At 39.6% G+C, this 12,830-nt stretch overlaps 1 protein-coding gene across 18 annotated transcripts in view; it reads right to left on the bottom strand.

The window, feature by feature from the left end:
* fnbp1b (formin binding protein 1b) overlaps window positions 1-12,830 on the bottom strand; it is a 55,430-nt gene that overhangs the window by 22,338 nt on the left and 20,262 nt on the right. For all 18 annotated transcript variants that reach the window (XM_080876492.1, XM_080876487.1, XM_080876488.1 and 15 more), the window contains exons 3-6: window positions 10,116-10,172; window positions 9,629-9,776; window positions 3,603-3,665; window positions 2,285-2,389 (exon numbers count right to left, since the gene is read on the bottom strand). In XM_080876492.1, the coding sequence (XP_080732618.1) occupies window positions 2,285-2,389; window positions 3,603-3,665; window positions 9,629-9,776; window positions 10,116-10,172 (373 nt within the window). The remainder of the gene's footprint in view (window positions 1-2,284; window positions 2,390-3,602; window positions 3,666-9,628; window positions 9,777-10,115; window positions 10,173-12,830) is intronic.

Below are 12,830 nucleotides of genomic sequence, written 5' to 3'. Positions count from 1 at the left end.
AAGAGTGGGAAAGTGTACAGCAGCAGACAGCGCGATAAGCCACAGTCAGACAGGACAGGGCGTGGTAACAGACCTGGTTGAGGCTATGTGTCAGACTCTACAGGAGACCGTGTGTATATCGAGACACAAGTCGAGACAGTGTGTGTTCCGACAGATACGGGTTCTCTGCTCGCTGGACCTACCTTATGGAAACTTCGCTTCAAGGCATGGCATAAAATAAATTTACAAACACACACATACACACAAAAGAATTATTAGCTGTTTCTAGCTAAACAAGAAGTTGCTATAGATGCACTTCCTGCACCACCTCGAGAATCATCGCTAAAAAAGGAAGCTGGTATCAGAATAAACAAACACGATCACCACTAAAGTAGTGGGATTTTAAGCTGCTGTTCTCCGCTACTGCTAGAGGCTGAACAGTTGAGAGGAAGGCAATATGTTGTGTCCCTATACTTTATGACGGAGAATCCACAACAGGGAAGTCTGTCAGTGTGTGTGAGGGCCGGGGGTCCCTCAAAGAACCGTAACTGTGTTTGTGGATATCTGGGCTGCAAATCCAAACCCCTAATTAAGGGATTTGTTTGCCAGAGGTGGAGAGAGAACACTTAGAGGTTTGCTCCAGCTGTGCTTAAAACCACAAAACTCCAGCTCGACAAACAGCAGCTCTTTTGCATTAAGGGCACTGCATGACCGACAAAAGCATCTAGTTGAAGTGAACTTTCAAAATACATCTCTGTTAAATATTTAGCCAACTTAGCTGGAAAATACTGATTTGGACAGGTCAAAATATACATGACTCTTTCTCTGCTTTTCCTACCACCATGCCACCACCTATCTGTTCACCCCAAACCTCCTCATGGAGCAACATTTTTCACTATGACTAAAATGCAAACTAAGCTGTGGTTGTGACATTTCATCTGGGTACCTTTAAACTGTGCATGTATTTTGCAGCAAATGTAATAACGCAAGTGTCTAAGTGGCTATACTCTATATCTTAATAAGAACACTAAGCTCTGCTTTTTTGTACTTTTTGGAAGAAAAGTACCTGTTATAGAAAGACGCTGACAAGATCATCTTTCAGGTTTTCCTGAAAGATGAGTAAGTAAAAAAGCAAGCCAAGTTCACCCAAATGATCCAAAGGAGAAGGACTAGGAGAGGACTAAAGCACAATTAAATGATATGTAATGTGAGAGATGTATTTAAATAAAAGGGCAATATCAGTGGTTTTAATGGGCTTGTCAAGTTAACTACGGTTCATACACTGTTCATGAACATTGCTTGCATATGTACCTATAATGTAAGATTAAGACTATTTTGTGAAGAATCTGGCATACTATGACACTTTACAAACAGGCTGAACTCAAATAAAGTGAAAATCAAATGATCGTTTCATTTGCTGATATCATGTGCAATTTATGAATGTTGTGTGATAATAAACATAACTCTGATATGAGTACAGCAACTCCTGCTTCAACAATAGATTCTTGAGCTGCTGTCTTTCCAGCTGAGTTCAGTGCTCTCTTAAGATGACTGTAGTTCTCTGGCTGCATGTCCAGAGTGTAGAAAGGCTCTTTATTCCAGCCTATATTTGCATAATAATCAGGTCTGAACTGTGTCAACTGTGAGCCTCAGCTCTGCTCCAACAGCTGATGAGCAGCAGGAACATGCGCTGCTGACCCATGATGCCTTGCGGGCGTGGGAGCTGTGTGGGTCTGAGATTTTGAGGGCTCTTTTAATTGGTCATGACAACAGGAAATGACATCAGCTACGGGCCCAGGAGACTGTGGGCTGCAAGTTCTGAGAATCGGATGATTGCTCCTTGTGATGATTTATTGAACAGGACATATAATCTCTAAAACAGCACACTACTTATTTAGTTTTTCACAGTCAAAAAGTAAAAACAAACCTACATGTATAAACCGAAAGACACATAAGAGAACCAAACCTTTTTATACTAAACAAAGATGTTTGGTGGCTGTTCTACATAGATAATCCAGACTTGTTGCTGCTATCAGCTTTGTTTAGCAGCAGATCACTGTGCTGCTGGGACAATGCCAGCTTCTTCGCACAGTTCCTGGCATCAAGAACGTCATCAGTCAGTCTTTGCTGTCTTTTAGGCTCATTGGAACGAGGACTCAGGATCGGGGCATAAAAGGGGGAATACGTGGAAAAGAAAATCGTGACAAAAAGGTTGCTAGGTGGGAGGGTGAGAAGCCCAGGCAGTCGTGTTAAGCATGAAGGGTACAGGGCAAGCTCATTGGATATGAGGTGACACAACACATACCTTTTCCACGTCAGCCTTAGTCACGTTAATGTCAGCATCCATCTTCTCAAAGTACTGCTGTGCTCTTTCTGCCTCTTTACACTCCCTCTCAAACCGTTTTTTACTCTGAAATAAGAGGGTTTAATGATTTAATGAGATCACACACATTACATCAGTCAATTCCTGCCACGAGCTATAGCAGAACGCTATATTACTTGACTTTTAAATAAGCACAGTAATGGACGTCATAATGTGTACGTGTACGTCAAATACATTTAAGGCCTGGCGTTGTGTGCAGCAGAGGTCAGTTTATGTCAACTGACACAGGAACAGGGTTTGTTAAAGTCTGCAGTCTGCAGATTAAACAAATGTTCATAGTGGTCATTTGTGTACAGAAAAACAAGCATTCATCCAACCCTCTTTCGACCCCTCTAACTGAACAATCAGTGTTTGTTGGGCTAGTGTGCACTCTGAACTATGCCTATCTGCCTCACATACAATGGTATCCATTGAGTGCACAGAGAAGTTTGAGAAGGACAAGGCATCTCTCTCACACGCTTTCTCTCCCCCGTCAAAGGGGCCAGCCAGAGATAAGAAGTAGTGTTCTGTGCAATTTCTCTTCGAGCTTCTTTACTACAAATACAAACAGAAATCCTGGACCTGCACTTTTTCAGCACGAGAAACAATGTACTTAAAATCTTGCCAGCAGCTGATATTTACATTATACTTCAGTGTTTCAGTCTTCAGTACTAGGTGCACCTCAGGCAGTGTGTGTATCAATCAATTCATCTGATGTCATTATTATTATTTACAGTGTGTGACTTCTGTCCCCCTCACTGCATGTAAAAGAAAATGTACACTGAGATTTTAGGACATAACAGGAGGTTTTTCTGTACAAGGACCTCTGCTGATTTACATTTTTCCCACTAACACCTCATGTCTGGCAGTTTTTGATAATGATGTGCTTTATATATTTTACTTTATTACTGCTGACTGGTAGCAACTCTTCACCTGGGAAATAACTCGAATGATCTAAAATGCCTGGAGCAAATCCTTCATAAAGAAACAGATATTTGTTTGTTCAAAGAAGTATTGCTTTTGTTTGTTTGTTTTTTTCACCTTGTATTACACTCATTTCTAGGTTGGGTTAGGCTGCCACGAAAATCTGAAGTGCCTCTGGCTCCCAAGCCAAGAGAAACTGACAAGCGATCCAGAAAAAATGGTTTATTTTAGTCATTTATAATTTCATAATGTTATAGTTGCAAATGATGCAAGCTCAGTATGTATTTGTTGCAACTAGTGCACAACTGTGGAACTGCACGTAAATAGGTTCACTTACCACTTCCAGCTGTTTCCACGAGCTTTCAATGTGCTGCTGTGCCTTACGCCCATCATGGAAGTGCTGCAAGAGAAAACAGAAAAAGTACAGAATTGTTAATTTCTCTCATATTATTTATGAGCTCAAGGGATTTAAAATCAGATGAACATGTCTTTGATATAGTAGGGTTTACAAATTAGATGAGGTAATCATTAACCACTATGAATAGTTCCTACACTGTGACAGTGAAGTATTAGTGTCAACTGTGCAAATTCAAATAGACACTGTATTGTACATACTCTAAAAATTACGACCATAGAACCCACGAGCTTAGTGCTCAGAGATATATTCAAGCTTGAGCAGGAGGCTAAAAGTCTGTTTGATGAAAGATTAACCACAGGCTCACCACAGGGGTACCAACACAGCTCCAGAGAAAGTGTGTAACAGTGACAAAAACAGGTTAACAGTAAAATCATTAAAACCAGTCAAAGATACTGTACACAGAGTTGTCTTCACAAAGCACCATGCTCATAGCAGAGCTGTGCACCAAAGGTTTCTGTTTTTAAAAAGCAGTCCTCTCTGCTCTCTGTTGAGGGTCATGCAAATACAGAATGCATATTATTTGATAAAACTTACTAAATCCTACTTTTTTCTTACCAGAAATAGTTAAAAAAATATATCCATAAGACCAAGAAGTTATAAACAGCTTATTAGAAAGCGTGTTGAAAGAAACTACTAAAAGCATGAATCTACTGTTGGATGAGGGAAATTCTGTTGGTCAAACACTGCAATACTGTGACCTACAAACAATATTAATGATTAGTCTGATGATCCCCCTTTTCTCTGTGTGACAGCTCTGATGTCTGACTAAGCAGTAATCATGTTGGTATTCCCCTAACTGTTTTAGAGCCATTACCAGGTAAAGTTTGTACTTTCCCAAAAAAAAAACTGTATTAATAAACATGATAGTAACAGCCAGAGCAAAGTGGGCAGAATAAGAAACAGATAAAGGCTAACTGATGAAGTTCTATAATAGCAGCTGAAGCAACATAAAATTGAAATTTACAGAGAACAAGGCATGAATTAAATGATAGAAACTATTTAGAGGCAAACACACAATGAAGGATTTTGGCAATGTCAACTGTAGCATATTGGAGAGGACTAGGTGGCAGCTGCTAGTCTAAACTTGTACAGCAAATACGCTGTGCTTTTTGTACATGGCCTCGCTTAGCCTACTAACGTGCACTTGGCCCGACGACAGAGCACATCCCTCTACAGCTCTCTGTGTGGATCACAGCCAAATCCCCTGGAACTGCAAACACACGGGTACAATCTAAACTTTTTCTTTTTTAATAGATTGCGATTAGCTATAAAGCATGCAAATACTTCTTTAACTGCTGACAGAAAGATTAATCTGCACAGGACTTCAAAAAGAATCAAATGAAAATGAAAATGGCACAGGGACTTGACTATTAATGCGGTATCCCATAGTAACGCAGACTGCGGAAGCTGGGACCAGTAGCTGAGTTGAATATCGATGCTGCTATTCAATAACGGACCCAGGCTATTGTAAAGAACAGAAAGCTGCTGTTTGTACGCTGCTGGTATTTCAGTGCTTGGGAAGCACAAGGAAGTTGGTATTCTGATTAAATAAGCAAGAGATGTGAAATTACAAATGATGCAGGAGGCTTAAAAGTTCATCTTACTTGAATGACATGAGAGTAGTAAGTGAGAATGCAACCTGGTGTACCTCAGGCATTCACACTTCCCATTTCCCAAAGTTTCGAGGGAAGCTGAGTAAAATAAGGAAGTGTTCCAGTGTTTCAGAGGAAGTATTTGAGCGTTACAAAAAGAAAAAACAGGACACTGTGGAACTGCTAAAGTCAGCTCTCAACAATGCAACATTTAACTAGCCAAAAAAAAAAAAAAAATCTGCTAACCAGGACCTGCAGGTGACTGTTTAATAACACCAACTTTTCAATGATGTACTCTGAAAGTAATTCTTGGTAATTGATAAGTGAATGTGAAGCCTCTCCACACAACACAAGCTCACAGACCGTATGACATCACTGTTACTATGGAGAATTCGTTCAACCAAATATTTACCTCTATAACCACATTTATAAAAAAGAAATCTGCACATCATCTAGTTTTAAAAAAAAAAACAAATATCTATGGAGATAAACAAACTGCGATAAACAGCTCCATCAGGTTTACAAGATCTGCTGGAGGATGAAGATTTACTGACTACAGGGACAAATGAGGCAGTTTTACTTTCAAACACAATAAAAAGAGCCATCAGCCACCTGGGACGGCACATATACAGCGATCAGAGCAGATGCTCTGCCGTACTGGTTTCTCAGTGTTTAAATTAACAGACCCTGGTGATACAAATATCCCTCGTAGCCCATTCAGAACTCAATGAGCATGTCATCTTTTTTCCATTCATGCTAATCAATAAGAGCATGTGACTGCAGTGACATTTGAGAGCAGTTCAGTGACCTCAAGCCATTTCCATTACCAGAACAAGTGAGAGAAAAAGGCCTAAAAAATTCTTGACCCAGAATTCATCCTTTTGCTGCATTCATATTTAACCTCCTAGGACCTGGAGTCCACATATGTGAACATCACATTTTTGGTTGTCTAGACCAAAATACTAAATTTTGCTCTACAAGGGCCTGATATTCACTTACGAGGACAGTATACTGCCACTGTTCTATAAAATTTTAAAATAAACGTCCTCATATGTGGATCTCATTTCTTTCAGTAACAAAAATCTGGTAAAAATTAAAATAAAATCTGGTAATTCTTGGTTTTTACATTCATCAGGTCCCAATCAGCCCAAATAGCAAAGAGAAATTAAAAATGCATGACATGAAAGAGTTCGGGTCTTAGGAGGTTAAAGTTTAATAAAAGTGGGATTAGATAATAATAATATGAAATCAAAGATCAAAGTTGAATATTCACTTAATAATGGAAAGTAGGCATGCTTTTTCATGACTGTGACACATCCTTCAAAATAAAGGAATTCCTCATGCTGCGACACAGACTCTCTAATACCATCCAGGTACCATAGCACATGACAAAGATACGAGGCATCTAAGGACAGAGATTTGGGTTTTCACAACCATGATCCTTACATGCCTCTTTTTACTGGCATCCTTTTCCAGGCTGAGCTGAGTGTGATGTGCACTCACAAGCTGCCTTATCCACTGTAAAAATCTGTATTCTCTGACACGTAAAAGAGAAAACCTCTTTACTGCTTAGCATGTGCATCTTTAAGCTCACTTGAGTCAAGATGTGCACGTGCACATCTGTGCATATGCAGCAGTTAACTGATATATTACTCATTCATTGACTTGACTTGGGTCATAGGAATGTGAACCTGCAGCCTCATACAGCTGTCAGCATGCATATAATCATTAGGTACTGGAAATAGCCACAGGTTGTGTGGACTTCTAGAGACGACAGAGATGATTAAACCCTATGAAAGCTCCACTGGGACGTTTCTCCTCATGTCGAATCCATTAGGCAACAGTTCAAACCTAGTGGTACTGCAGCGTTTGTTTATACTGAAGTCATTCTGGATTGATATATGCATGCAGAGACTACTGGAAGATCCAACGATCAATTCTCCCTCTCACCTTCCTATTTGCTTTTCCACTCAACACAAGAAGGCATTTGAGGACAGCCCAGAGTGATGCACTGTTTTTACCATGGTTTCTCTTTCTTGCCTGCCTCAACGAGAACAACAAGGATGTCTTTCTTTTTTTAAATTTTCTACCTGGCTGAATATGTCACATACTTATATAAAAAAGGGAACCTATGATGAGTTATAGGAAGTCTTGCACAGTCTAAGGGTCTTCGGCAGTCTTCATTAGAGAGGCCAGTTAAGCCTTGTGGTCAGAGACCCGGTAAGGACAGCAGTATGCTGACTGAACACCTTATTATGATTCCTCAGCACAAACAGTCCAGTGAGACTTAAAGAGCCTTCATCCCATATTAACCCTGCCCCCTCTTCAACATTTCATATTACACTTTAAGACATTAAGCAATGCAAAAACAAGAAAGTATGTTGTCACAACTGTGAAATATTTAAAATATTTCTTACTGTGCTTACAACAGCTTTAGTCCAGCATATAAAATGTGATTCTACCTTTGTAAAAACACCTAGATTTGCTATGTTAAACCTTTTAGGAGAACACTGCTGGCCACCTCTTATGCCACCCCGAGCTGAGTTTAGCAAGCGATTCACTCAAGAAGACAGCAAAGGGGAAGTGTAGAAAGTTACAAAACAAGTCCATATGAGAACTTAATGAGGTTTTTTTTTTTCATTTCCGGGTTTGTAATGTGGCTTTTACCTGCGCAATAAGCTTCCTATAAACCCTGGAGGGGCCAGCTTCAGCCTCTAATCCCACTGTCTGGGTCTGCCTACACGGCTTTGTCTAACACAAACAAAATGCTGCAGAGGGGACACTGAGTAGTGCTTAGAAATAAGGGGGGAAAAGTGGATGATAGGAAGCTGGGGGCTTTACAAACAACACCCAATATATCACTTTCTCTGGTAGTGCTATGTTTTTCTATAGCTGGAAATTTGCTTTTGTCAGCAGGCTTTTCAACACTTAAAATAAGCCAAAGTCACACCCCAGTACTCAGGAGTTGTATGAATGTGCTTTTGAATCTCAATGCAAAATCATTTAAATGACTGAAAGCTTAACAGGTTAAATTTACTCCACAAGGACACTGTACAAAACATGAGAAACCCAATGAATTTAGATGAAATGATCCTCTGTACAGAACAAGCTATCTGATCTGGACAGGGGATATAGCATAGCCATAAAACTTGTTTTATGGCTATGCTATAACATAGCATAGCCATAAAATGTTAGACTAAATGTTAGACTAAACTTGTTTTATGGCTATGCTATGAAGGGGAACCCCCAGTACTAGCTAACTGAAGATATACTGCTTTAGGCTTCTTTAGTCAAGACACATGACTAAAGAAAAGAATGGGTAAAAAGGATGAGAAAGGGTCAAAAAGGGACAAACAGATATATTTAAGAATTAAATAGAGTAGAAAAAGAGGAACTGTGCAGAGAAATGAGAAGGAACAGTGGGGTCAAAGTGACATTCTGCAGCCTGCGAGCAGCAGGAGTCTCTCTAATCAACCTTTACAACAAGAGACAAATCTGAAGTCTGTATGTGATCTTTGCTGTATGAAGCAGGCTAAACCAAAGTAAAAAATGAATTGGGGGTGTGTGATTTCTCTTTGCAAATATGGGAAATTCCCGTTTTTTTCTGTAGCATCTCCATCTAAAACTTAGCTTAAAATTCATTATGATCACTAATGATGTGGTCCATAGACTAAATGTAAATGGCCTGCATTAGACTAAATGTAGGAGCCTTGATGTCTGTGCCTGTGCGAATGAAAACGCAATCTAAAAAAAGGTCACTGAGCCTTTGAGCAGCACTCTGGTTTTGGGTTTCCACTCCAGTTCCCCCAGCAGGACTTCCAAGACAAAAGAGCTCATGAAAGATTTTCAGAACACTTTCCCAGGTGGCTAGGTCTCATCCTCTCTCTCGCTTTCTGCTCTTCCACCACTCTTTGATTTCTATGCATCACACAATGCAAGTGCACCACTCTTTCTAATCACTTTATAATGGTAATGATAAAAGTGATTTAAATGTTTAAGAATAGCATGTGGTGTACCGATATTTAGTTGGTTTAAAAGAAGGAATAAGTGTGTAATGACAGAGAGACGAAGACTGTGTTCCATAAAAAGGACTCACTCAGTCACGTTTTGCTCTTCTGGTGAGCCTTTGGGTGTATCTATATTTACTCTGGGATGACCTCGGTTCATGGAGAACAGAACATGCAAAGGGGAAGCACTGTTAAAAAGCCCATTGTGTCTGTTTTCCTTAAACATATCCTATTGTCTGAAGTCAAAGTTTGTTTTTTATGGCATAGGAACAGAGGAATAGAAGAAACAGAAATCAAATACCGAGAAAAAGAAAATAACCAAAGATCTGATATCAAAAGCTCTCACCGATTTTCTCTCAGTCTTGAGTTCTTGTAGGTAGCGCGCAAGTTCGGTGATGATAAGAGATGTCAGGTTCTCAGAAATAACTTCGTGTTGACCTGCGTAATCATTTAACTCGTTCAGTGTTGTTAGGAAGGCTCGACAGAAGGTGTACCTAGTGGGCCACAGGAAATGAAGTCAGAGGAAAGACATGGCTACCAAAAACATGGCTCATTTTTGAAAGAAAACGACCTCTGTGAGAACAAGTAAAGGAATAGTTAAATGTTTTTAAATACAGAGATAATGAGAGGATACCACTCTCATATCTGCCAATTATATACAAGACTACAGCAAAAACATAACAAATCCCCATTTAAATGATGCTTTATGACTTTATATATTTCTATTAAATGTTTCCAGTGATTTCTACTCATTAAAAAATTGCTGGCTCTTCTCTCCACCTCAAAATTTCACAGCATTCCTTTTACCTCGTATGCAGCATCATTTAACTTACTTGCTCTCTTCTTCTTCTTTGGAGTTCTTCTTGGGCTGATATTTCTTTGATAGATTCCTGTAAAGAAAAAGATTCCAGTCAGATATTCCTTACTGGAACTCTTACAAAGAGCCCTATCTTCAGACCAGTAGTGCACCCCTGCCATTATATTTCCCTGACACTGCCCTTATGGACCTGCCAAAGGATCATTCAAGTACACCATTCAATCCAGCTTTCTGCTCCTGCTGCTATGGTCTCTCTCTTCATGTCATAAATCATTGCCCTTAAGGAGCATGCATGCAGAGCCAGTCACCAGAATAAAGCTGTTCTAAAGCAGCCATTACCCTTGTTTTGACTCTGGCTGTATGTTAGCAGTACGTGACTAGAGCAGGGCCGAGAGGGGGAGGGAAAATGAGACATATAGTGAACAGGGATGTGTAAAGATGAAATAAAACATGGTTGTAACTATAGATGCATGGTTGTGTTTGTGTGTGGAACACAAATAACAACCTTTAATGTCATTACAGCAGCATTTATCACTGTCTTTCATGCAGCCCAGCAACGTGATGCATTGCAGGCTACAGTACATCATGTCACTCGTTTCATAAAGACACTGTGCCAGACTCATTATCAGCCAACTGGGACTCTGTCACCAAATCATAATAACATACTCAATGTTCTGAAAGATTTGAGCACACTGTGTGCTTGCACTTTAGGATCCTTTGTCTAATTTAGAGGAACTGTTGTCAAATTAAAAATGCATATCCAAGCTGTGGACTAACAAAAAAAAGACATACCAAAATGAAAAAGCCACAAATTTGTTAACTCATACAGAGAAAAGACATGAAAAGGAGAAAGTGAAATTTTCCAGTCTAATGTCATGAACCTTTGGTGGCATTATTGTCCAAATTATTACACCATGTCAATGTAAACTGATGCAAAGAGCTGATTACAGTCATTGGTGACTGTGTTTGATCTGGGATTCCAGCAGTTTGTTCAGTGATGGGACCTAAATGCCTCAGCTTGCACAAGAGCTTGCTTAATTCATGCCGAAATAAATAATAAATGTATTAAGAAAGATATAATGTGGGTCTGCATGAACTCCATCCAGCTCCCTCATACCCACATCCCCCACACGACTTTCCAGTGGTGTTTGCACTGTTACTAGGCAGATCTATGTGCCTATCTCTCTCTCCTTTTCACCCAACCTCTAATTATAGCCCTAGCTCCCACTCACTCATTCATTCACTCACAGCCAGAAGCCACGTGTCAGACTGTATGTGTCCCACTCAACTCAGCAACATATTTAGCAAATGTGTTGAAACTAGGGTAACAACTAGCTTTAAATGAGGATGGTTAAATGGGGTTTGGGGCAACTTAAGAGGATATGTCTCCATATTTTTCTGTACAGTTACTGAGGCAAAATCTCTGAAGCAGTTGATAACATTTTCTCCCTCTACCAGTGTGTTTTCAGCAAGATTTTATTCCCACTTTGATTTGGATTACTCCAGACTGGACTCTAGGGGAGAGGAGGGTGGGGCATTAATGCACTGCCCCTGCAATGACTACACTGAAGCATTGTGCATGTTTACACCAATTCAGGGAAAGAGGATTATTCATGGATTAGTGCAGTGTGGTTGGTATGGTGATGAAATGGTGTAAAGTAGATTTATAGTCATACATGGCATTCAGTTCTTTAGAAAAGCAAAGTATTTCATATGTTTCACGAAGCATTTGTTGCAACTGTGTTAAAACTGTGGCCTCACTTATTGATGATTCCTCCCCCATAATTGGCCCATTTCTGCAGGCTTATTGATCTGACAAACATTTTCTCTCTTAATCCTTTGGCCTAGAGGAATATAAAATGTGAGTCTTTGTTCACCCAGATATAACATCTGGGTGAACAAAGAATTATTTGAATTATTTTTTTTTTAAATTAAAAAACGGATTCATGTCTTTAAATACACCTGTGCATTTCCTGTTGTGACTTATCAAGTTGTCTACTGTGATGAAAGACGTTACCTCTGAGCCTGAAAAATCTGCCCAGCAACACAGCTGAGAGAAAGGAGGACTAGATCAGAGGATTAGTTCCATTAGTTTATTAGATTTAAGAGCTCTGCATTTTTTTTAGCATGAGTGTGCCCAATAGATTATACCTGATGTCACAAATCAAGTTGATTACAGAGGGTAATTAGTCCTGAGGTATGGCCAAGTAGCACCACAACAAAGAACCAGTGTGTTGAAAACAATAGAAAACTCAATGAGTCGCAAAACCTCTGTCTTAATGTCCTAACTATCTCATTTTAGCTTTTCTGTCAAGCATGTCGATATGCACATATATCTGTGTGTATATGTGTATGCTAGATAACAGTAAGCCCTGAAAACATTCGGACCATCTGGAGAGCCTCCAGGTCAATAAACCTACTATAGCTAGATGAGCGGAACACACAGTGACAGATGCTAGTAACTAACAGAATTATTGGATATCTATATTTGTTTACATACAAGCCCACCTTAGGTCCACCTTATTTTACTAATGCGGTGCTTTAATTTAACTAATTTTATTTAACTGAGGCAATGTATTTTACATGCCATTAAAATAGGGCTGCTCAATTAATCGAATTTTAATCACGATTACGATCTGGGCTTTCAACGATCATTAAAAATGACTGAGCCGATTATTAGCCCCTCCCTCATTTATCCGCGACACCTTAAAGGCCGGTCCGTGAAAATATT

The sequence above is a fragment of the Rhamphochromis sp. 'chilingali' genome (assembly GCF_963969265.1).
Source record: "Rhamphochromis sp. 'chilingali' genome assembly, chromosome: 2".
Lineage (NCBI taxonomy): Eukaryota > Metazoa > Chordata > Actinopteri > Cichliformes > Cichlidae > Rhamphochromis > Rhamphochromis sp. 'chilingali'.
This window is presented reverse-complemented; position numbering and strand designations above follow the sequence as displayed.